The 24859-nt window shown below is 55.3% G+C and overlaps 1 protein-coding gene and 1 long non-coding RNA gene across 12 annotated transcripts in view; one reads left to right on the forward strand and one right to left on the reverse strand.

Moving 5' to 3' along the window:
- The window catches only part of LOC103793397 (uncharacterized), a 41559-nt gene extending 38934 nt beyond the window's left edge, over nucleotides 1–2625 (reverse strand). The window contains exons 1-2 of one of the 6 annotated variants that reach the window (XR_013535987.1): nucleotides 2548–2625; nucleotides 1449–1549 (exon numbers count right to left, since the gene is read on the reverse strand). This is a non-coding gene — a long non-coding RNA (uncharacterized LOC103793397). Of the gene's footprint in view, nucleotides 1–1080; nucleotides 2207–2547 lie in introns of all 6 variants that reach the window. The other 5 variants (XR_013535984.1, XR_008481681.2, XR_013535986.1 and 2 more) reach the window with 5 other exon arrangements.
- The window catches only part of GPRC5C (G protein-coupled receptor class C group 5 member C), a 34589-nt gene continuing 11197 nt past the window's right edge, over nucleotides 1468–24859 (forward strand). The window contains exons 1-6 of one of the 6 annotated variants that reach the window (XM_035301679.3): nucleotides 1468–1512; nucleotides 5410–5494; nucleotides 9838–10926; nucleotides 13996–14090; nucleotides 16617–16766; nucleotides 19365–22288. In XM_035301679.3, the coding sequence (XP_035157570.1) occupies nucleotides 9870–10926; nucleotides 13996–14090; nucleotides 16617–16766; nucleotides 19365–19397 (1335 nt within the window). In that variant the 5' untranslated portion in view covers nucleotides 1468–1512; nucleotides 5410–5494; nucleotides 9838–9869 and the 3' untranslated portion in view covers nucleotides 19398–22288. Of the gene's footprint in view, nucleotides 1880–5409; nucleotides 5495–9837; nucleotides 10927–13995; nucleotides 14091–16616; nucleotides 16767–19364; nucleotides 22289–24859 lie in introns of those variants that run through there. The other 5 variants (XM_008997699.6, XM_017972787.5, XM_054256446.2 and 2 more) reach the window with 5 other exon arrangements.

Below are 24859 nucleotides of genomic sequence, written 5' to 3' on the forward strand. Positions count from 1 at the left end.
CAGACCAGCCCGTGAGAGCAAGGCAGGAAGGGATACAGGGTTCTAGAGAACCAGGGCCTCTCTGCCAGCTCCGGCCGCTAAGCAAACATTCCCTCTGGGAGTCAGAGAAGGCGGTGTGCGAGGGGAGGAACCAGACTGAGGTTTATCGCTCCGGCAACTCCGGGTGATTCATAGAGTTTAGACTCCCGGTTGTCATAGACCGAGGCAGGCACGCAAACAAGCAGCCCGGGAGATAGCCTCCCCTTTCCCTGCCCCCCGCTTCTCCACCTTGCTGCCCCCTAGCCCGTGACCAGCTGCCTCCCCTCCCCCTCTCGGGCGATGGGAGTTGAGCAAACACTCCGGGCCGCCCGCCCCGCCTGAGCGCCGCTGGCGGTGCCCCAGGCGACTCGGCGTCACGAGAATCCGCACCCCGAGACCCGGCGCCCTGCCCTCCCTCCGCGTCCCAGGGCCCCGGCCAGGCCCAACAACCTCTCCCTCCTCCGTGCGCCTCGGCCCCTGCGGGCCTCCAGCGCGGGCTAACTAGGCCTCGCTCCGGGCCCCCGGGACGCCGCCCCCTACCTCCCGCGAGGCCCGCAGCCCCGGGGGAAGGCGGCCGGAAAACCTCCTGTTTACCGGGCTGGAGAGGTCCCAGCCGGGATTCGCTTCCTTGTTTCTGCGGTCACCCTTCGGCAGATTCCTGGAGCCGGAGGGGAAAGGGTGGCAACCCACAGATCCACCCCCGGACAGGGAGTGGGGGTGGGGCTGGAGGGAACCCGACCTCCTGGAAAGGTCCCCGGGCCACAGGAGGGGACGGACTCGCAGTCACAGCCAACGTGTCCCAAGGCGCAGAGACCGCGGGGGCCGAACTAAACACTGTACCTCGGGGAAGAAAACCGTGAAAACTAATTAGGACAAGTCAGAACAGGGAATGGGGACGCGGGGAGGGGAGCGCGCGCTCCGAGTTGGGCAGAACCTGGAACCGTCGCAGGAAACCCGCGACCTTTGCCCACAGTCCGCAGTGGCTCTGGATTTGGGCCACGCGTGAGAGGAGCGCTTGGTGACTGGAGTCCCAGAGAAGGACGGCACGCGCAAAAGACAAACCTCGGTGTCCGGTGTGTCCACGTGTGCAAGCTGGGGAGGGGAGGGGGCGCAGAAGGCGTGACAAACACGGACTCTGTCTTGAGTGTGCGCCTCGCTCCCGCCCGCTCCCAGCGAACTGTGCCCGAAGTGTGTCTCACGGGAGGGCCAGGACGAAGGTGACAAAGGCTTAGTGTCCGCCACCGAGAGACGCGCTAAGGTAGCCCCGCTCGTGTCGGTACGCGCGCCAGCTGGAAGACGCGGTGGGGGGCGCGCAGGGCTGCACCCCCACACCGCTTGCCCCAGCGGAGGCCGAGCCCAGAAAGTAAGTGCGCGTGAGTGTGCGCGCGCCCGTGCGGGGGCGTGGCAGCAAACAGCAACAACCCACTTGCCTGCAGGACCAGAAACTCCAATCTTCCTCCCCAGCCGGAAAGTGCGAGTCGGCCCAGTCTGGAGGTGAGTCGGGGCGGGGAGGGCTGGGCAGGCTTTGTTCCTGTGTAAACGGAGAGCACATACCTGGAGCGCTGCTGGCGCCCGATAAGCGCCCGGAACCGAGGTGATGTAACGGTGATGTCGGCGCCAGTCCACTCTCACCGACGTCCAGGTGCCTTGCCTGGGGACAGGCCCGCGCGAGAGCGAGCGACCCTGCGCGCCCGGCTCTGCCCTGGTTCCGGGGAGAGGCAGGCCCTGCGCCCCGGCCCGGGCCCCGCCACCCCAGCCAGGACCCCGCCTGGCTCCGCGCCCCGCGCCGAATCCCACCCACCCCAGCCCGCGGAGTTGGCCCCAAACGCCGCGCCGGAACAGGGCCAGCGGCGCGTCCCAGGTAAGGGCTGCTGCCTTCCCGCTCCGCCCTCCTCTCCGCCGCCCGGAAGAGTCGGATCGGGCCGGCGGGGAGTGGGCGAGGGCAGAGGCGGGGGCTGGACATCCTGCGGGCGGGGGACGCCGCGCCAACTCCGCTCGGTCCCTGAAAGTTTTCTAACTCGAGCTGACTGGGGGTTGGGGAGTCGGGCGCTGCGGCTTGGACTGGAGGGAGAGGAAAGGACTCCACAATTCGGGGTCTCCAAGGGGAGCCCCTCCACCACGTGCCTCTCGGTGGGAGTCCGTGGTCACCGTGACTCTGGTGGGTCGGCGTCCTCTCCGCCGCCTGCTACTGTGGATGGGGAGGGCAAGTTTCTGTGGCCCTAAAACTGGGAGAGAGTGGCTGGTTCCTCTGCTCCCCGTTCCAGCCACCCGGGGAGCGCAGGTGTAGACCCCCCGCATCGTCGTCCCCAGTGGGGACGAGAGGATTCGGAATCTCCCTGCGCAAGTTTGGAATTTCAGACAATCAAAGCGCCTCTCCTCTGGCAGCCTGGCCCCTAGGTCTCAATACCGCGCTCCCCGCGCGCCCCCCCCACCTCGACCCCGACCCAACGCCCGGCTGGCGTTTCCAGCGTCCTTTGCACCTCCATCCCCAGACCCGCATTGTTAACCCAGGAAGACCCAGTCACTTACAGACTTCACGATCCAGATCCTAAAGCCCGTGGGGAGGAGAATATGTGGAAGTAAGGTGTGCTCCTGAAGCTTCCTCTCCCCGCCGCCCCCACCCCGGTGCCTTCAACTGTGACTGGGGGAGGGAATGCCTTGGGGGGTGGGGCGCATTCCAGAGTGACATTCCACAGCAGACCCTTGAACACTTCCAAGTCTCAGAGTGCTCAGGACATTTTGACTCAAATGCCTGGCCTTGGTGCAGGGTGGAGGTAGGGGGATGGGGTGGGGTATCTAGGCTGAGGTTCGAGGAACCCCTACCCACCCACGCACCAACCTACCCTTTGAGGCAGCTTCTTCCTGGCACAGGCATCTCCTGTGTGCCTTCTAATTAATGGGGTAAACACCTGAGCGCCCTGGACAGAGGGGTGAGACAATGGGATCTCACCAGGGACAGAGAGAGAGTCCATGGGAGTGGAGGCAGGAAGCCTGTCAGTGGGGCCATCGCCCTTCTCCATAGGCTGCTGAGTGTGAGGGATGGGAAGAAGGAAGGTATCCCGGGGTGAACACCGCCTTTGAGAGCGCCAGGATCATGGCACCTCGAAGATAGCCATTGGCCATGGGTCAGTGTTGAGCTTGGGTGGCCCTGTGACACCCTGTGACACACTGGAGCTCTCTTTCCAACCAAGATGGTGCTGGAGCAAGGAAGCGAGTGTCTCTCTGGAAGAGTGAGAAGGCCTGGCTGTCTCCACTGTTGCTGGATGACGCCACTTGTTGCTGGGGGAAAGCAGTCAGGGTTGCTTGGGCCTCTGAGCCCACCAGGCCTCTGCTCCCCCTGGAGAGAGAAGGAGGGAGGAGGGGGATTCAGCAACTGGATTGGACCAACTCAGACCAGAGCTGGGGGCCGGGTGGCTGAGCCTGGGGAAAGGCTGATTTCAGAGGTGATTAAAAATATTTGTACAACTGATTCCAGGGAAGTGAAGCAAAAGGCCCTTTTGTCCAGAAAATAATCTTGAGGTTGGGGCTGGGCTTCAGCTGTGAGGTGGGGGAGACTCAGGGTGGAAGGAGGTCCCCCTCCAACCCCACTCCTTACACCCTCTGAGAACCTTTAAGCAGAAGATGCAACTCCAAAGTGAAGGGGCAGCCCTGGGTGCAGAGAAATGCACCTGAGACCATCCAGAGGTGACTTGCAAATATCCGCTGTGTTTAGGCACAGCACCGGCTGTGGCAGAGGATGCCAGGAGAACTCTTGTTCACCAGCTTCAGAGACCCTACAGCCCTGGAAGGGAGACACAGACATGATTTGAACATTCAGGGGTCAGATGGCTGAGTATTAGTGCAGGGACCAGGGGCCCACAGGAGGCAGAAGGTTCCTCCAAGGCCCTGAGGAAAAGCCACATCTTAAAAGGTGGCATTGGGCCAGGCACAGTGGCTCCTGCCTGTAATCCTAGCACTTTGAGAGGCTGAGGTGGGCAGATCACCTGAGGTCAGGAGTTCAAGAACAGCCTGACCAACATGGTGAAACCCCATCTCTACTAAAAAACAAAAATTAGCCAGGCATGGTGGCAAGCACCTGTAATCCCAGCTCCTCAGGAGGCTGAGGCAGGAGAATCACTTGAACCTGGGAAGTGGAGGTTGCAGTGAGCTGAGATTGCACCACTGCACTCCAGCCTGGGTGACAGAGCGAGACTCTGTCAAACAAACAAAAAAGGTGGCATTGACTTCATGTGCACTCCCAGCATCAGACGGCTGGAGCTACGCTCTTCCGAGCTTCTCTTTAATTCTCTGAGGGTCGCTGTCTCAGGCAATAGATGAGAGCCACGCCCAGAAAGCCCAGTTTTCCCGAGTGATATATTTCTGTTTTCCCACGTGCCCTTCCATTTCTAGGTGAACCAGAGAAATAAGGTATTTCAGGGTGGGACCAGGTTGTTTCCTCTGAGGCTATGAAATTGCTCAGGAGCTTACTAAAAGCAGCAGCATGGTACCTGGATGGGGTGAGGGCAGATAGATACAGGAAGGTATCTATTCCAAGGAATCTCTCATTCCTTGGAAGTTTCTATATTGAGGGTGTTGGCAGCAGAAGCAAGACTTGGAGGGTCAGGTGCAGAAGGAAGTTGCTGCTCACCAACGACAAAGTCAGGGGGAAATTGGAGGTGGGGGCTTGGGGACAGAGAGCTGTGAAGCTTCCCTGACCCTGGTCCAAGTGTTTGTGGGCTTCTGGGGGCTGGCAGGGTACAGGTAAGTATTTCGAGGGCAAGAAGAATGAGTGACATTGGGTCCCTGGCTTGATTTTTTGTAATGACATCCCTGTTAGATTTGAACTTGTAGGGTGGGCTTTAGCTCCACAGCCACCCCCCAACCCCGCACCACCACCCCGCCATCATCCAAGCAGCCCTTCGATTGTTCTTTGGAAAGGATCTCTCAGAGCTGGCCATTGTGGCTTTAACTTTGGCCTTTATCTTTAAACTGGGTTGAATGTGCCCCCCCCCCAACAAATCGATTGCCTGTGCTTTTTTACCACTCATCTCTTAAAAGCACGACCCTGGCTATGCCCCCATCATGCTAAAAACAGCCTTCAGTGGCTGCCCGTTGCCTTTTAGAATCATGCCCCCAGCCCCGCCCCTGTAGCATTTCCAATCTGTCAGCCAGCAGCTGCAGCCTCCCTTTACAAACTCAGCTGATACTTGGCAAACTGAATTCTTTTTTCACTTGCTCTGGATTTGGGCTCAACCTAGGGCTTTGACTCGTACCATCTTTTCTGCCCTGCATTTCCCTCTCATTGCTTCCTTTGCCTGCTCAGCCCTTCCTCACGTTCTTCAGGGCTTAGCTCTGGTTGTCCCTGTCTCTTGTCAGTGTCTGGGACCTGGTATTTTTTTTTTTTTTAATTAGATACTGAACAAAACTGTGAAACAGTCTTTCTCTGCTCTTCCTGGTTCTCTTCTGTGATCCTGTAGCCCCTGTCTCTCTCCTACAGGTAAATTCTGTTGTGTGGTTCTTAATCATATTCTCCCTTGTGTAATTTTTCTGAGTACCTACCTTATCTCTCCTATTAGATTTTTTTTTGTTTTTTTGAGATGGAGTTTCGCTCTTGTTACCCAGGCTGGAGTGCAATGGCGCGATCTCGGCTCACCGCAACCTCTGCCTCCTGGGTTCAGGCAATTCTCCTGCCTCAGCCTCCTGAGTAGCTGGGATTACAGGCACGTGCCACCATGCCCAGCTAATTTTTTGTATTTTTAGTAGAGACGGGGTTTCACCATGTTGACCAGGATGGTCTCGATCTCTTGACCTCGTGATCCACCAGCCTCGGCATCCCAAAGTGCTGGGATTACAGGCTTTAGCCACCGTGCCTGGCCTTCCTATTAGATTTTAAATACTGTCAAGCCAGGGACTGTGTTCATGTTTGTATTTTTCACAGCTCTGAGAACAACAGGGCCTTTCTTTCCCAGGTTCAGAGTCAGTATTTGCTGATTGGGAGCAGTTGCCTGTTCTAAACTGGGCCCTGGCCGAGGGAGGTGGGGTGAGAAGCCCATGAAAGTGCAGGTGCAGCCTGTAATTCCAGTACTTTGGAGGCTGAGGCAGGTGGATCACCTGAGGTCGGGAGTTTGAGACCAGCCTGATCAACATGAAGAAACCCTGCCCCCACATCTCTACTAAAAATATAAAATTAGCTGTGCATGGTGGAATCTGCCTGTAATCCCAGCTACTCGGGAGGCTGAGGCAGGGGAATCACTTGAACCTGGGAGGTGGGGGCACGGTGAGCTGAGATCGCGCCATTACACTCCAGCCTGGGCAACAAGAGCAAAAGTCCGTCTCAAAAAAAAAAAAAGTGCAGGTGCCCCAGAGGCTAAATGGCCCTTCTCAGTGTTTGTTCTCTTCCCTACTTCCAGCTTCAGCTGGACGTTCTGGCTGGCTAGCTGGCTGTAGGGCCCAAGATGGAGCTGAACACTTAGGATTCCAGAGCATGTTATTATTCATAAATTATCTCCTGGGAGTGGCTCAATATTACTCCTTGCCTCTTAGCCCTGGCTTACTCCTCTTTCCAGCACTTGTAAATAAAATACAGTTGGTGCTTTATTGATTTAGAAAGTCCCCTACAGAAGCTTATTTAAGCCCTGCATTAGAAGTGAAGAGGAACTAGCTGTGACAATGCCAGTTTTTTAGGAAAACAACAGTACATTTACATAAGAGGGTTAATTTTAAGAGTTAAGCAAGGCCAGGTGTGGTGGCTCACGCCTATAATCCCAGCAGTTTGGGAGGCCGAGGCAGGTGGATCACGAGGTCAAGAGATGGAGACCATCCTGGTCAACAAGGTGAAACCCCGTCTCTACTAAAAATACAAAAATTAGCTGGGCACGGTGGTGCACGCCTGTAGTCTCAGCTACTTGGGAGGCTGAGGCAGGAGAATTGTTTGAATCCAGAAGGTGGAGGTTGCAGTGAGCCGAGATCGCACCATTGCACTCCAGTCTGGGTAACAATGGTGAAACTCTGTCTCAGAAAAAAAAAAAAAAAGAGTTAAGCGAGCTTAATGGAAAGATGAGGTAGCTGAGATGGCTAAGAAGACCTAAATATTTTCAAGTGGCATGCAGGATACCTGCAGGGACTTTGAAAATGCATCTTTATTATGTCTATTTCACTTAATTTTATGAGTTTCATTGCCCTGATTTAGTAAGTGTTCTTTCACATATTAATTATGGACAGAATTTTTTTAAAAATTTTTTTGTTTCTGTGTTGAAGAGAGGGACAATTTCTATCAGCTGTGGGATTTAAGGTTTTCATTTGCCTTTTAGAAATTAAGTAGCCATGAATGGTTTAACAAAAGAAACAGCACTTTGGGAGGTCAAGGTGGGTGGATCACGAGGTCAAGAGTTCGATAACATCCTGGTCAACATGGTGAAACCCTGTCTCTACTAAAAATACAAAATTTAGCTGGGCATAGTAGCGTGTGCCTGTAGTCCCAGCTACTCGGGAGGCCGAGGAAGGAGAATTGCTTGAACCCAGGAGGCGGAGGTTGCGGTGAGCTGAGATCGCGCCATTGCACTTCAGCCTGAGTAACGAGTGAAACTCCATCTAAAAAAAAAACAGTAAGGAGGTAAGCCTTGTATAAACAACCCCCTAATCCCCCTAAAAAAGGAAGAAGGACTGTAGCCTCACAGGATAGAGTTAGATAATGCCATTCCCCTGCCAGCCACTAGTGGTCACTGTCAGACCAGGAAAGCTTGGTTGCTGTCTTTCCAGAGGGTTCCTGATGAGGCGGGGTTACAACTAGTTATTTGAACATGTGGGGTGACTTAAATGTGGACTACCTGTGTTCATAGAATTTCAAAGTGCATAATGTGCTTCTTAAAGCATTTAAAATTTCTCTTTCTTTTTTTGGAAACAGAGTCTCACTCTGTTGCCCAGGCTACAGTGCAGTGGTACAATCACAGCTCACTATAGTCTTGATCTCCTGGGCTCAGCTGATCCTCTTACCTCAGCCTCCCAAGTAACTCAGACTACAGGCACATGCCACCACACCCTGCTAGATATATATATATGTAATTTTTTTTTCAGATGGAGTCTTATTCTTTTGCCCGGGCTGGAGTGCAGTGATTCCATCTCAGCTCACTGCCATCTCTACCTCCTGGGCTCAAGCGATTCTCCTGCTTCACCCTCCTGAGTAGCTATCATTATAGGTGCGCACCTCCACGCCTGGCCAATTTTTGTATTTTTAGTAGAGATGGGGGTTTCACCATTTTGGTCAGGCTGGTCTCAAACTCCTGACCTCAAGTGATCTGCCCACCTTGGCCTCCCAAAGTGCTGGGATTACAGTTGTGAGCCACTATGCCTGGCTGCTAATTTATATATTTTTTTGTAGAGACTGGTTTCACCATGTTGCCCAGGCTGGTCTCAAACTCCTGGACTCAAGCAATCAGTCCACCTTGCCTACCAGAGTGCTGAGATTATAGGCATGAACCAACGTGCCTAGCTGCATTTACATGTTCAGTGTAAGGTTTCCTCCAAGTACATTTAAAACTTTTGATTGGCCGGGCGTGGTGGCTCACGCCTATAATCCCAGCACTTTAGGATGCCGAGGCGGGTGGATCATGAGGTCAAGAGATTGAGACCCTCCTGGTCAACAGGGTGAAACCCCGTCTCTACTAAAAATACAAAAAATTAGCTGGGCATGGTGGCGCGTGCCTGTAATCCCAGCTACTCAGGAGGTTGAGGCAGGAGAATTGCCTGAACCCAGGAGGCGGAGGTTGCGGTGAGCCGAGATCGCGCCATTGCACTCCAGCCTGGGTAACGAGCGAAACTCCGTCTCAAAAAAAAAAAACCTTTTGATTGGAGAAAACTCATTGATTTGGTCTTTAATGTCTCTTAACCTGATACATCCATTACCTCCACTTCACACAGGGAACATCCAGTTGCTACTAGGAGCAGGGGTTTGGTTTTCTTCTCTGGCGCAGCTCTATGGCACTTGGTAGAGCTTGCAGTGAGTAGATGGAGTGAAAATTACCTTGCTGGTGTTAATAAAAGCTAACTTTCTTGCCTTCTAGCGAGGACGTCTTAAAGTCTTCCATTAAAGAGTAATTCCTTTGGGTTTCGCCTTGCCCTTGCCTGGTTCTTACTTTTAAAATGTTAATGCTCCACAGGAAAATGTTTGCATTAAGTCATTAACTCCTTGACTTCAGCATCTGAGCTAGCCAAAAATTGAGGATTCTGAAGTGGAGACTTGGCACTGAAAATGGGAAAATGACTGTCTCTTCATTTTTCCTGACTGCTGGCTATGCCTGCTTCAGGCCCTTGTTAAGCCCTTATTGAATGAATGAATGAGTGAATGAATGAATGAATGAATGCATAGCTGCCTGGCTATAGATTTAAGCATCAGAGGGATGGAGTTTAAGGGCATAGCCTGACCTCCTGGAGCCTGGAAGTCCCAGGGCAGAGAGGAAGTGCTGGGTGGGTGGGGTGCTTGGTCTTGACTTGTTCACAAGCCCCTTCGTCCTCCACCCCAGCCACCAGAGTTCAGGGAATAGCTGAACCCAGGTTACGGTTGGTGGAAGGGAGGGAACTGAAAATTCCCTGACAGTTTTTTCCGTTGCCATGGCTAAGAAAAGGGCTGACAAATGGGCTTCATCTCATTTGCCTCTCTAGCTAGTTGAAATGCCTCTTAGGACTTCTGTGTTAAGGATTCTGAGATCCAGAGAGCCTCATGGTCAGCTAGCACTGTCCCACTGGGTTTGGGATGGGGGAAGCAGCACCATGTTTATTGGAGTCTGACCTTGGAGGACTAATTTTGTCCCTTTTCCTTCCTTCCTTTGTCCCTTTCTTCTCTAGGGACCCGACTGGAGCCTGGCCTGGGAGCCAGGATGGCCATCCACAAAGCCTTGGTGATGTGCCTGGGACTGCCTCTCTTCCTGTTCCCAGGGGCCCGGGCCCAGGCCCAGGGCCATGCTCCACCCGGCTGCAGCCCAGACCTCAACCCCCTCTATTACAACCTGTGTGACCGATCTGGGGCATGGGGCATCGTCCTGGAGGCGGTGGCTGGGGCAGGCGTCGTCACCACGTTTGTGCTCACCATCATCCTGGTGGCCAGCCTCCCTTTTGTGCAGGACGCCAAGAAGCGGAGCCTGCTGGGGACCCAAGTGTTCTTCCTGCTGGGGACCCTGGGCCTCTTCTGCCTCGTGTTTGCCTGTGTGGTGAAGCCCGACTTCTCCACCTGTGCCTCTCGGCGCTTCCTCTTTGGGGTCCTGTTCGCCATCTGCTTCTCCTGTCTGGTGGCCCACGTCTTTGCCCTCAACTTCCTGGCCCAGAAGAACCATGGGCCCCGGGGCTGGGTGGTCTTCACTGTGGCTCTGCTGCTAACCCTGGTGGAAGTCATCATCAACACGGAGTGGCTGATCATCACCCTGGTTCGGGGCAGTGGCGAGGGCGGCCCTCAGGGCAACAGCAGTGCCTACTGGGCCGTGGCTTCCCCCTGCGCCATCGCCAACATGGACTTCGTCATGGCGCTCATCTATGTCATGCTGCTGCTGCTGGCTGCCTTCCTGGGAACCTGGCCTGCTCTGTGTGGCCGCTTCAAGCGCTGGCGTAAGCACGGAGTCTTCGTGCTGCTCACCACGGCCACCTCCATGGCCATCTGGGTGGTGTGGATTGTCATGTATACCTACGGCAACAGGCAGCGCAACAGCCCCACCTGGGATGACCCCACGCTGGCCATCGCCCTCGCCGCCAACGCCTGGGCCTTCATCCTCTTCTATGTCATCCCCGAGGTTTCCCAGGTGACCAAGGCCAGCCCAGAGCAAAGCTACCAGGGGGACATGTACCCCACCCGGGGCGTGGGCTATGAGACTATCCTGAAAGAGCAGAAGGGTCAGAGCATGTTCGTGGAGAACAAGGCCTTTTCCATGGATGAGCCAGCGGCAGGTGGGTCTCCAGGGGTGCCCCCAGGCCCCTTTTTCCATCCCATACCTTTTACTGCAGGACAGGGAGCCAGTCTCTTGAGCAAAAGGGGAGGTTTTTGAGGTTTTCTGCCTAAGTGTCTCTAAATTCCATTTATTTTAAAGATTTTTTTTTCATCCAGGCATGGCAGATCATGCCTGTAATCGCAGCACTTTGGGAGACCAAGGTGGGTGGATCACTTGAGACCAGCCTGACCCACATGGTGAAACCCCCGTCTCTACTAAAAATCCAAAAAAAATTAGTTGGGTGTGAGTAGCTGGGCATGGTGGTACACGCCTGTAGTCCCAGCTACTTGGGAGTCTGAAGCAGGCGAGTCACTTGAACCCAAGAGGCAGAGGTGGCAGTGAGCCAGGATTGCGCCGCTGCACTCCAGCCTGGGTGACAGAAAGACCTTGCCTCAAAAAAAGAAAGAAAAAACAATAGCTGGATGTAGTGGTGCGTGCCTGTAATCCCAGCTACTCAGGAGGTTGAGGCAGGAAAATCACTTGAACCCAGGAGGCAGAGGTTGCAGTTAGCCAAGTTCGAGCCACTACACTCCAGCCTGGGTGACAGAGTAAGACTCCGTCTCAAAAAAAAAACCAACAAAAGTTTTTTTTCTATGTTTATATAATTCATGCACATATTCTTACTGTAAAATTTCAAACATTTCAGATAAAATGGAATTTTCCCCAGCTACCTCCCCAGTCCTACCCATCCCATCCTGTTCCATATGCAGAAGTGACCACTACTGACTGGTATAATATCTATGTGCCTCAGTTTCTCCATTTGTAAAATGGGGATAATAAGAGTACCTATTTCACACGGTTCTTGTGAGGATTAAATTAATTAGTGCCGGCTGGGGGAGTTGGCTCCCACCTGTAATCCCAGCACTTTGGGAGGCTGAGCTGGATGGGGCTTGAGCCCAGGAGTTGAGACCAACCTGGGCAACATAGTGAGACCCCCGTCTCTACAAGTAATTTTTAAAATTAGCTAGGTGTGGTGGTACACACCTATGGTCCCAGCTCCTTGGGAGGCTGAAGCAGAAGAATTGCCTGGGTCCAGGAGGTTGAGGCTTCAGTGAGCCATGATGATGCCACCACATTCCAGCCTGGATTGTCTTAAAAATAAATTGCTTAGTGCCCAGCTCATGAAAAGCTCTCTCAAAGAATTAACTATTTGCTATTACATGTGTATGAGTATTATTTTACGTATTTTACTAATACTATCCTTCCAGAACTTGTTTTCTATTATGTATGTATCCATAATCACCTTAGTTTTCTTTAAAAGGAAGTATTTTTCAGTTAATTTTTTTCTTTTTTTCAATTTTTTGAGACGGGGTCTCACTCTGTCACCCAGGCTGGAAAGCAGTGGTGCAATCTCAGCTCACTGCAACCTCCACCTCCACAGCTCAAGCGATTCTCCTGCCTCAGCCTCCCCAGTAGTTGGGAATACAGACCCACGTCACCACACCTGGCCCATTTTTGTATTTTTAGTAGAGACGTGGTTTCACTATGTTGGCTAGGCTGGTTTTGAACTCCTGACCTCAAGCGATCCACCCGCCTTGGCCTCTCAAAGTGCTGGGATTCACCACACCCGGCCTTTTTCTCTTTTTAATAAAAGCACTTGGGGTGCCGTATAGTGGTCTCAGCAGCATCCCTGTTAGCTGTGCAGCCCACTAGCATTTCCTCAGCACCTGCTCTAGGCCAGCCCCTGTGCTAATTCCCTTCCCGGTGTGGCCCGTTGCACGCATCTCACATGCTCTTCCTCAGCCTGCTGGCTGCAGCCCCTCATCTGACATGACCTGGAAATCTGAGGGCACCATCTCAAAGCCTTGACCCCGCCCCCAGACTGTGATGATCTGGAGGCCTGGGGCTTAAGACTTTCTTAACTACCGGGTTAACGGGCACCGGCTCTGGAGCCTCTGCCGGGAGATCAGAGTCAGGCTGCGGCGAAGTTACAGAATCAGAGACATTCCTTTTTTTTCTACAAACTGTGAAATCCTCATAATCCCTGCTTTGGGGAAAGAGATGACCCTTGTCCTGCCAGGCATTTGATCTTGGATCTACCCACCTGGGCGAAGGTGCTGGCTGCACTCACAGAGTGTGCATGGGGGGTGGAATTGGCAAAGCCCCCCGGAGAGGCGGGGCTTATGGACAGGTGCTGGGAGGAGCCTCAGGCCCTGCCCCCACACGAGTGCCTGTCAGGGCCAAATGATTCTCAACGTTTGGGGCTGAGTTTTTCCTTTTTTTTTTAAATGGAAAAATCAATAGAGTGAGCCCAGCACTTAGGAAGCTATATAGGTTTCGGTCCCTCAGAGCTGGGGGACCGTCGGCCCTGTCGGAGCCAGACATCCGCTGTGCCGCCCTCCAGCCAGGCCAGTTCCAAGGTCCCGGGTGGGTCTGCAGCCCTCTTCAAACACCCTGGGAGTGCCCAGCAGGGCGGAACACATCGGGAAACCAACACCGCAAAGGCACAGGGATGTGTCCCTGGAGCTAAAAATAGTTCTGGAGACTTGCCCCGGGCCACGGTATGGGACTGCATTAAGGCTCCCCGGCAGGGCTCTGGGTTGGTGTAGTGGGGAAGGGGCGCCCAGGGAGGACATGAAGAGGCTTAGGCAGATGGGTCTCAGATGCTGTATTTACCCCTGCGCCTGGCAGCTGGCCTGTGGTGACAGGCAGAGCTGGAGGCTGGCCATCTTGGAAGGCGGCCGAAGGCCCATGTGTCCTCTTGGCCTCTGGCCCCAGAGGGCGGATGGGGATGTGGAGGTTGCTGACAGAGCATTTTCTGAGCTGTTGGGTCCGGGGCTGGGGGTCCTACATTGCAGGGAAGACCACAGTGTCATTTCCTCCCTGCATCAGTACAGAGGGGTGTTGGGCTTGGGAGAGGGCCCCCGTGTTCACAACCTCACCCCCAAGTTGGCCACTCCTGGGTTAGAGACTATGCCAGGGTTGGCTTGTCCCCTCTTCCCTCTCCCTGCCTTGCTTGCCTTGTGGGAGGTGGGGAAGAGAGCTGAGAGCTCTGGGATCTTCAATTCGTTCCTGCTTTTCCTTGCAGCTAAGAGGCCAGTGTCACCATACAGCGGGTACAACGGGCAGCTGCTGACCAGTGTGTACCAGCCCACCGAGATGGCCCTGATGCACAAAGGCCCGGTGAGTGGGTCCCCAGGTCCCTGTGACACGGCTGGGCTACAGAGCACAGCCTTAGCGGGTCAGCGGGAGAAGGCCATGTGGCCAGAGCTGGGTTGTGTGGAAGTGGTGGGAGAAAGGCAGGTTTCTCCATCTGATGCTTCTACCAGTGAATCCAGAGCCCTTCCTTCTCCTGGAGCCGGTGTGCCCACCACTTTCAGTTGCACTGCAGTGGGGCCTGCCCTATGTCACTGGGGCATCCACACAGGCCGTACCTGGATGCTAAAGGGAATACTGCGTGAGCTCCCCTTGGTGGGAGCTGCCAGCTTTATTCTGGAGAACCTGGGGAGGGACAAAGGAGGGTCTCAGCCAGGTGCTCCCAAATTGGGCAAGGGACCAAATGTAGCAGGTCTGGAGAGCTGTTTGTTTACTTCTGAACCATAGCTGTGCCAAGGGGGCCTGCGCCTCCCCTCCCACTCCGGCAGGCAATAAGTCTCGACCTTACACCTCCCCTGGGTTCTAGAAACTAGATGCTCGTTAGCAAGCGGGGGCGGGGAGCAGGAAGACGGTGGGTTGGATTCTACTCACTCCTATATGTGTTCCTCCTCCCGGCTGGCAGAGGCTATGGGGAGAAGTCAGTGACCTGTCTTGGCAGGACGCTGGGAACAGGAAGAGAGGAGGTCAGCCGGGTGGCGTTCTCATCCCCCTCCCCGCCCTCTCAGTGAGAGCCCCAGGGCAGGGGGAGGCGAGTGTGGATGAAGCTTCCAATCCCAGCACCTCCCCCCTCCCTGAGCCTGAACCTGAGCCTGGGCAGAGGAGAGTTTCTCCAGGACCAGAAGTGGAAGCTGCGCCCGCCAGCCCTGGGGGCATAGGCAGCCACAGAAGCCTTTCCTGAGCGGCTTTCCTCACCGCTGTTGAGCCTTGTTCCCCAGCGTGTTTGGAGTCGGATTCCTGGGGGATGATGTGTACTAACAGGGAGATTTTATCTGACTAGTTCTCAAAACATGGTCCCGGGCGGCCACCAGCGTTAGTCTCACCTGGGAACCTGCTAAAAGTGCAAATGGGGGCCCGGCGCAGTGGTTCACACCTGTAATCCCAGCACTTCGGGAGGCTGAGGCAAGTGGTTCATTGAGGTCAGGAGTTCAAGACCAGCCTGGCCAACATGCCAAAACCCTGTGTCTACTGAAAAAAAAAAAAAAAGCCGGGTATGGTGGCACACACCTCTAGCCCAGCTACTAGGGAGGCTGAGGCCAGAGGATCACTTGAACCCAGGAATTGGAGGCTGCAGTGAGGCAAGATCTCACCACTGCACTCCAGCCTAGAAAAAATAAATAAATAACAAATAAAAATAATAAAAGTGTGGGTGGGGCAGGGCCAGCCCTGGGATGGAGCCAACCGTTAGCCTCCCTTCAGGGCATGGCCACCAGGGGGCACTATCCAGAGCAGATCTGTAAGCCCTGCATTCAGCACTCCCTCCCCCAGCCCCAGTTGCTGCCAGCTGCATGGGGCCCACTGGGGAGGGTCCAGCTACGAGTTGATAAGGCTTAACAAGCAGCGCAGGTGATTCCAATGCACACCCAGGTTCAGGGCCACGTGGACAGGGAGCTATTGCAGACAGGCCTGAGGCCCTCCTGGGTCTGATTGACTTGAAGGCTGGTTCGGGGCCTGGGAGCTAGAGATTTGGTGGCAGCTCTTTCCCATAGGGCTAAGACACAGGGGCCAGGAATTCACCTTCCCTGTAGCATGGGAGCCAGAACAGCTACCTCAGGACCCTCTAAACCTCACAGCCAGTGTTTGTCACCCACAGGGGAGCAAGACCCAGTTCGAAGCAGAGAATTCAGGTTTCAAGACAACAAATCTGGGCCAGATGCAGTGGCTCATGCCTTTAATCCCAGTGCTTTGGGAGACTGACATGGGAGAATTGCTTGAGGCCGGGGGTTCGAGACCAGCCCTGGCAATGTAGTGAGACCACCCCCAGTCTCCACTGCCACCATCTCCACTAAAAAAAGAAAAAAAAAAAAAAAAGACTCCAAATCAGACCGGCCAACCTAGATGCCCAAGAGAGGTGTGGGCATGTGCAGGGCCATGCCCTCCGCCAGGGAAGCCACAGCTGTGACGCTAGGGGATGGTAGTGACAGTGGTAGACTCGGGGTAAGATTCTTGGAGGGAGGGGGCCTGGGAGCCATACCAGACAGGTAGTAGCAGCTCTGTGTGGCTGACCCTCCACTGTCCCTAAGGTTTCCCTAAAGAATTGGAAGCAGGAGGGGGCTTGGGAAGAGGACCCCCCTCTGTTAAGCTCCAGCACCATCCAAGGTCACCAGGGGCCCTGTTTCCATGCCCAGAAGTAGGGTGAAGTAAGGAGCTCAGATCTGGCCGTCCCAGGCCACCCCTGGGGCCCAGCCAGAGGGGGCAGAGGAGCCGAGGGGGAAGCTGGGGGGGATGGGGGGAGCTGGCAGGCCCAGCCCTGCAGGAAGCGAGTGTTTGTGCATCCGCCCTGGCGGAACCCGGCTCCTGATCCCCGACCGTGAGACCGCCTGTTCTTCCTTCCAGTCCGAAGGAGCTTACGATGTCATCCTCCCACGGGCCACCGCCAACAGCCAGGTGATGGGCAGTGCCAACTCGACCCTGCGGGCTGAAGACATGTACTCAGCCCAGAGCCACCAGGCGGCCACGCCGCTGAAAGACGGCAAGAACTCTCAGGTCTTTAGAAACCCCTACGTGTGGGACTGAGTCAGCGGCAGCCAGGAGAGGCGGGCAGATTTGGGGAGGGCCCTGAGGACCTGGCCCCGGGCAAGGGGCTCTCCAGGCTTCTCCTTCCACTGGCAGGCTCAGCAGCGTGGGCTCCGGAGCTGGATGGGCCTCCCTTTCTGCCAGTGTTTGGGTGGATGTCCTGGGTGTCCCCACCCACTCCTCAGTGTTTGTGGAGTCCAGGAGCCAAGCCCAGCCTCCTGCCAGGTTCACCTCGGCGGTCTCACTCCAGCCAAATAGTGTTCTCGGGGTGGTGGCTGGGCAGCGCCTATGTTTCTCTGGAGATTCCTGCAACCTCAAGAGACTTTCCAGGCGCTCAGGCCTGGATCTTGCTCCTCTGTGAGGAACAAGAGTGCCTAATAAACATGTTTCTGCTTTATTAACTCGCTCTGGGGCTGTGGTTTCTGAACTGGGCTCCTGGCTTCCAATGAACCTCTCCTCCACCGTGGCCTGTGGGTGACGAGTCTTTCTCTTCCCTCCAAATCCAGCTCACATTTAAAGCTGCTGCAGATTTCTCCTTTCGTGCAATTAAGTAGCTGATGCCTCTCCCCAGCAAAGGATTCTTTAGCCGGTCTTCTGTCTGTATTGTGGGTGATCAGATTGAACACCTGGGCTCAGCGCACGCCTAGGATGCAGTCCCACACCTGGGCTTGTCTGAGGCCAGGCAGCTTTCCTCTGGGACCCCCCTCCAGTGGCTGCAGGGACAGGATTGGGAAGGTAGGCCTTGAGCAGGTATATAAGGGAAGATGAACTAATTTCATTTTATTTTTTTGAGACGGAGTTTCGCTCTTGTTACCCAGGCTGGAGTGCAATGGCGCGATCTCGGCTCACCACAACCTCCGCCTCCTGGGTTCAGGCAATTCTCCTGCCTCAGCCTCCTGAGTAACTGGGATTACAGGCACACGCCACTATGCCCAGCTAATTTTTTGTATTTTTAGTAGAGACGGGGTTTCATCATGTTGACCAGGATGGTCTCAATCTCTTGACCTCGTGATCCACCCTCCTTGGCCTCCCAAAGTGCTGGGATTACAGGCGTGAGCCACCGTGCCTGACGATTAACTAATTTTATCCTCTCCTGGGATGAATGACAGGGAAGATCCCATAGGGGACAAAGTGGAGACTCTTCTGCTCCATGCTTTGAGATCACACCATGTGATACGTGCAAAGGAATGGCCTAGAGAGGGTCAGGAATTGTTTACGAATGGGTTGACAAAGGTGCAGAGGGTTGGGCCTGTTCTGGTTGGTTTTTTATTCCTGAGTGGTCATTAAAGTGTCCATTTGTGCAGAGCGCAGTGGCTCACGCTTGTAATCCCAGCACTTTGGGAGGCCAAGGTGGGAGGATCACTTGAGCCTAGGAGTTCCAGACCAGCTTGGTAACATAGTGAGATGCTGTTTCTACAAAAAAAAAAAAAAAAAAAAAAATTAAAGAATTAGCCAGGCATTAGTCCCCACTACTCACAGGTCTGAGGTGGGCAGATGTCCTGAACCAGGATGTGAGGCTGCAGTGAGCCGTGATCACACCACTGCACTCCTGCCTGGCCAATGGCAAGGCTCAGTCTCAAAAAGAAAAGAAAGTCACTTTGTTCAGTGCTTTATGGTAAGCAAAGCCTTTCCTCATCAGCTCATTTGTTTTTTAATTAAAAATTTTTTTCTTTTTTGAGACAGAGTCTTGCTCTATTGCCTAGACTGGAGTGCAGTGGCACAATCTCAGCTCACTGCAACCTCTGCCTCCCAGGTTGAAGCAATCCTCCTGGCTCAGCCTCCCGAGTAGCTGAGATTAGACATGTGCCCGGCTAACTTTTCTGTACGTAGTAGAGGCAAAGTTTCACTGTGTTGCCCAGGCTCATCACAAACTTCTGGTCTCAAGTGATCTGTCCACCTCGGCTTCCTGAAGTGCTAGGGTTCAGGCATGAGCCACCACGCCCGGCCCATCAGCTCATTTTATTCCCCGAGGCTGCCCTGGGAGGTGGGCAGGACTAGTATTCTCTCCATTTTCCAGACTCAAAGTCCCAGAACTATACCATTTTGGGCTAAGACAGGGTCTCAGAGTGGTTATACCACCCCCTTTCACAGGTAAGCGAACTGACCCAGAGAGGTCTGGGTGGACAGGCCAACACTGACCAGGTTTTCCTAAGACGCTGAGGGCCAGCAGCCTTTCTCTGTGGCCCACGCTGGGCGAGCCAGTCCAGTGGGCAGCACTTCCAGCCATGCGGTTGAGACAGCAGAGTCCTGACCTTTGGACGCTGGCTAGGCTTTGCCAGGGGGCTGCCGGGCCTGCCCCGGGGAGCCCACTCCTCCCAGGCTTGGGAATGTTTCTCCCAACTAGTCAGAAGCTATTTTCTGATACCAGTTTTAGGGAAGAAATGTTTTTGTTGAAAGGGAGAGAAAGGTTGCTGGGGAAAAACAAACAAACTTCTCCCAAACTTCTCCTTCTATGTTCAGATTGCATTGGCCTCCTGGGGACTGAAACACTATTTTTAAGTAAAAACCAATGCTTGGGCCCCACGCAGTAGAGTCCCTGTTGACTCTTGTTCTTTCTGGTTACTTTAGGCTCAGTCCCTGCAAAGTAAAACGAGATGGTAGAAGCCCTGTTCCCCGGATTGCACGGCATCCTGATGTCCTCATTCCTCTGTACCCAGGCTGGGCCCAGCACCTTTCCCGTCCTTGTCATTGGAGCTGGGAGGGACCGGAGGCCACCGACCTGAAGCAGTGGACTGAGCGGGCCCCCGTGAAGCCCTGAGCATGTGACTGGAGCGCCTAGGGCCCCTCTCTTTCCTGCCCAGCCCATCTTCCTGGTCCCCAAGTGGCTGTGGCTACAGGGAGCTGTCTCCAAGGCTGCCTCCAGCTCCCCTCTTGACACCCTCCCTGAATCATGGCCCCTGTGTCCCTGAGCTGTGGTTCTCCAGATGGCCGTCCTCCCCATTGTGAAAGGCAGCAGGCCTCAGTGCCCCATCTTTACTCTGGACCTTCCTGGCCTCGCCATCTTGGTGTCTGGCATTGGCTTGTCCCACCCTCTGCCTAGATGGATCTCCTCCATGAGTCTTTGGAAACGAGCCGGGGCAGAAGTTGGCCCTTGCCCTTCTCACCAGGGCCTCCTGCCACCACCTGGACTGTGGAAGGCCACTGAGATGGGGGTGGAACTCAGTCCGAGGCCTGGGCACACTGCTGCTCTCCACAGCCTGTGGGTCCCGGATCTGAGCCCCTGGGGTGTTTCACTCGGGAGCCCCTGAGTCATCTACTTCTTCCACGAAGTGGGTCCCACTAGCAAGTCGGGCCAGCCCTGCCTGCACTCTGCCCTCACTGCCCCTTGCCATCTGGGATGAGGATGGCCATGCTGGGAAGAGGCAGCTCTCTCCATCCAGCACTACCTCATGGAGAGCTCACTAAGGATTTGGGAATGGTGGGCCACCCTGGCATCCGGGGTTCAAGGTGGCTCCCGTGGCAGGAACAGTTGTCAATGGGCCTGATTCCTGGGATCTCACGGGTTCTGGGAATGCAGCAGGGGCCTCCCGTGGCTATTCCAACATCTCCGGTCAGGGCCTAGAAGCACCCTTAGGACATGCGGGGTCAGGGTCAAGACTGCCTTCTCAGGGACCAGTGGAGAGCCCTGGACCAGATGAACTGGAGTCTAGGCCTCTCCCGTGACTGGGACTTGGATGTGGTGAGGCCCGTGAGATCCAGGACTAAAGATGCTATTTCCTGATGGGCAGATATGTGAGTGGCATCCTTAGGTAAGTGGGAACCAGGACTAAAGACTGCTCTTTCCTGATGGGCAGATGCTTTAAGTTTCTACCTCACCTTGGGCAGCACCTGGGTGTGCTGGCGCTGGCTCATCACTGGAGGAGCCTCTTGTGTTCTGGGCCCTCAGACATGCTCCAAAGGATCCTGATGGTCACCCAGGGAAGAGGGGGCCTTCTCAGGGCCTCCATGGTGCTGGCACCAAGGACAGAGATGGGTACAGCTCTAGGCTGGTGAAAATGGGCTCTCTTGAGCATCATCTCCTGGGGTTTTTTCTGCCCCTGGTACCAGACAGAGCTGACTTATCCAAGGTGGGCCCTGGAGCTGAGTCCTCAGCCCAGCAGCACCTCTGGGTGCTGGGGTGGAGGGTGTCAACCTAGCAGCAGCACCTCAGGGGAGGTACTCTGTAGCCAGTCCCACCGCTCTCCAGTGCTACCCCCATCCCCAGCAGCCTGTGCCTTTGTCACTGGCATATTTTTCCAGAGCTAAATTGGGCACGTGGTCCCTGCAGAGTAGGACTGCAGCCCTGGCTGTGGCCCCGAACTCTGTTGCTGGCTTGCTGAAGTCCATGATCGGAATGTTATTTCCCTCTGGTGGAAGGGAAGCGGGGAGTTCCGTGGACCTCATACTGCTCTTGGTCTAGTTTAGCAGCCCTAAGATCCCTTAGTGAATCAAGGCACTTTCCTAGCTGATAATCTCTTTCTCCTTCCTTCCCTCCCTCCCTCCCCTCTCTCCCTCCCTCCCTTCCTTCCTTCCTGATGGAGTTTCGCTCTTGTCGCCCAGGCTGGAGTGCAGTGGTGCAGTCTCGGCTCACTGCAACCTCTACCTCCTGGCTTCAAGCAATTCTCCTGCCTCAGCCTCCAGAGTAGCTGGGATTACAGGCACAAGCCACCACACCCAGCTAATTTTTTACTTTTGGTAGAGACACGATTTCTCCATGTTGGTCAGGCTGGTCTCAAACTCTGACCTCAGGTGATCCTCCCACCTGGGCCTCTCAAAGTGCTGGGATTATAGGCGTGAGCCACCGTGCCCGGCCTCTAGGTGATAATTTCAAAGGAGTCCCTGGCAGTGCCTGATGCCCAGAGGCCGCAGTCTCCAGTGGTCATGGTTTTGTATATAGCCTGAGTCCCCTGGGGGTCTGCTCATGAGGCTCAGGGAGGGACAGGCTCCTGAAAGGTGCAGGCTGCCAGTATTCAGGAGTCCCCTGCGGCCTGGGCCAAGTGGCAAAGAAGACAGATGAGTTCTTAGGAGGAGAGAGGCAGCTTCTTGGGGTGATCAAGCAGCATCACAAGCCTTGAATGGAGGAAACCTAGAAGAGGTAGAGCCTGTAGATTCACCATCATCCAGCCCAGTGAGCATGGGAAACCTCACACCCACCACTGTCACACCACGCAGCTTAATGCCAAGGACTTTGGACTTCATAACTGCTCAGAATGAAATGACCTTACCTCCGTGGGTGAGGGCTTGCTGCCACTGAATTCCCGTGTGTTCATAAATTCTTCTGGGATTTACTAGTTTTGTTTTGTTTTTAATTATTTTTAGAGACAGGGTCTTGTTATGCTGCCCAGGCTGGTCTCGACCTCCTGGCCTCAAGCGATTCTCCCATCTCAGCCTTCCAAGTAGATTCCAGGTGCCTGCTCCCCCGCCACCACCCTGCCTCTGAGATTTCTTCACGTGTATTTCCCCCTTATATCTCTTGCTTTTTACATCAACAAAGACTGTTTGATTCCAACTAACCTTTTTCTTTGTTGGGGATTTATTTTAAGGGGAAAACCAGGCCTCCAAAACCACTGAGCTCTCAACCAGCCAAGGCCAGAGAACTCTGCCTACACAAGATGTGGGTGGGGGGAGGCAACCCCAATAGTAACCCTGTTGCTGCCTGTCATGGCTGGGAGAGGCAGCCAGGACAACCCATTGGGAGAAATTCTCCATACACAGACATGCCAAAGGCCAGGTGTGGTGGCTCATGCCTGTAATCCTACACTTTCAGAGGCCAAAGTGGGTGGATCACGATCAGGAGTTTGAGACCAGCCTGGCCAATATGGCAAAACCTAAAAATTAGCCAGGCCTGGTAGAGCGCGCCTGTAATCCCAGCTACTCGGGAGACTGAGGCAGGAGAGTTGCTTGAACCTGGGAGGCGGAGGTTGCAGTGAGCCGAGATCATGCCGCTGCATTCCAGCCTGGGTGGCAGAGTGAGACTTCGTCTCAAAATAAAAGGCATACCGGAAGCAGGGATGGCTGATAAATCCCCCAGGCCATGAAGACCTGCCGAGCGCCATGCCCGGCTTTCCAGTTTACTCGTGTCTCCACTCTTGTTCATCAGCCACCCACAGCTCATAGAAGAGAGCAGGCAACAGAGGCTAAGTGCCTGCCTTGGGGGCGGAGGGTGCTGCCCAGAAGGGTCTGTCAGCCCTCCAAGCCATTCTCGCCAAGGCCAGCACTTTCACTAGCCCCAGAGGACATGCCAAGGTCAGGCCCAGGTGTCAGGGACCCGCATTTGTTTCCTGTCTGCTGTCTCCACTCTGGGGCCTCCAGGAAGCTGCAGCCCCGGTTCACGGCAGCTGCATGAATTATTTAGCATCTGCACCAGACTGGGAGTGCTCTGACCTCATCCTCCTTGGGCCCGGGGTGCGGCTCTGACCTCATCCTCCTTGAGAAAGGGTTGCTGATCAGCAGAGGCTGGAGCGGCAGGTCCCTCTGGGGTGCAGGTGATTAAAAGAATCAATTCACCAGTGCCCTTGGAGAAGAGGGTAGGGAGCAGGGACCCATGCTCTCGTAGCAGGAGGCCACTCTGCAGCATGGAGAGAATATGACTCCGGAATCAGAGGCTGCGGGTTCAGATCCTGGCTGTTTGTAGCTCTGTGACCAGCAGCTCCCTTGGTCCTTCCTCAGTCTTCTCGTCTGAAAAATGGGGGTACCAGCCCCCTGAGTTTGTGATTGGCATTCTGTCCCCTCAGGGTCACCCCTTGAAAGTCATAGCCAAGGCACAGCATCCAGGCACCATCTGCCTAGCGTTTCCTTCGCAGAGAAGCAGATCTCCCAGCCTGATTTCAGTTTGGCAACGCCTGGTGCCACATCCTTCCTTCCCTCTGCTGTGCCTCATGCCCTGGGTCCCCAGAGTGGGTGGCTTGGCAGGTTGCCACAGCTGGAAGAGGATGCTAAGGCAGTGTCCGTGCCTGATTGGCAGGGAAGAAGGGCTAACAAGTGTTAGGAGGGTCACCGGGTGCTCAGGAAGTCTAAGAAGCTAGGCTGAAGAGCTGGGACGGAACTGCTCTCTGCCAGCAAATGTCCACTGGGTGGAGGGGAGGGTGGAGATGAGAGCGATCTGGTCTCTGCCCTCCTTTGCCAGGTCAGGCCTGAGGACTGAAGTGGGAGTGGCCATGGTGAGTCCCAGCAAATGCGTTTTGGGATTAAGCAGGCAGGTGCCTTCAGCAAGCTTCCATCTTCCCCTTTCCAAGCGGCACTTTGGAGGTGGGCAGGGCGTCTCCGGCCAGGGCCTGGCTCCAGCTAGCTCTGTGGCCTTAGACAGCTCCCTGGACTCCCCAGGGTTTCCCCATCTGTAAAATGCACCCCATGTCTCCAGCTATGTCTAAGCCATGGAGGTGGGGTCCCCAGCAGTGGAAAGAGGACCTAAAGGCCCAGGGCTGTGCCAACTGTGCAGCAGATGCACCGCCAGGACACAGGCCCACCGCCTGGATGTGCTTTGAACAGAGAAGCTGGGTCCCTGAGGGTGAATGGGGCCAGTCTCAGCCGGCTGTCCGCCCCATCCCCCCCAACCCCTCGTTCCCCCCAAACTCCTCCAAGCCAGGGACCCGGAGGTGGCTGTTTCTTCTGATTGCGCAAAGGCGACGGTGGCTCGCCTCCCACTGTAACTCCACCGACGGCAAGAGAGGGACCGCGGAAAGAGTTTTACGCTGCGTCCTTAACCCAGCATCCGGGTTGGGAGAGGGGGCGGAGCCCTGGAACCCCAACCGCAGACAGCCCACTCCCCCGCACACACCTGGGTCGGGGGAGATGGGGGTGGGCCCGAGCAGCCGGCACGCCCACGTGCCTCTCCGGCGAGGACCCGGCCACCCCACTGCCAGCCAACCCGAGGCCGCCTCCCGCGCCCCACCCCAAACCCCGCCCCGGCCCCTGCAACCCGATCCCCGCCGCGGGGCTGCGGCCCGAGCCATCTGTCCCAGTTCCTGTCGCAGCCTGGAGGCCCGGCCGCCGTGCTCCGCCCCTCCCCGCCCTCGGCGCCGGGCCTCGTAGCCGCGGGGTATTGCAGGGGTCGCATTCATCCCCGCGTCTCCCAGGCCAACGCA

Source organism: Callithrix jacchus, chromosome 5 (genome assembly GCF_049354715.1).
Source record: "Callithrix jacchus isolate 240 chromosome 5, calJac240_pri, whole genome shotgun sequence".
Classification (NCBI taxonomy): Eukaryota; Metazoa; Chordata; class Mammalia; order Primates; family Cebidae; genus Callithrix; species Callithrix jacchus.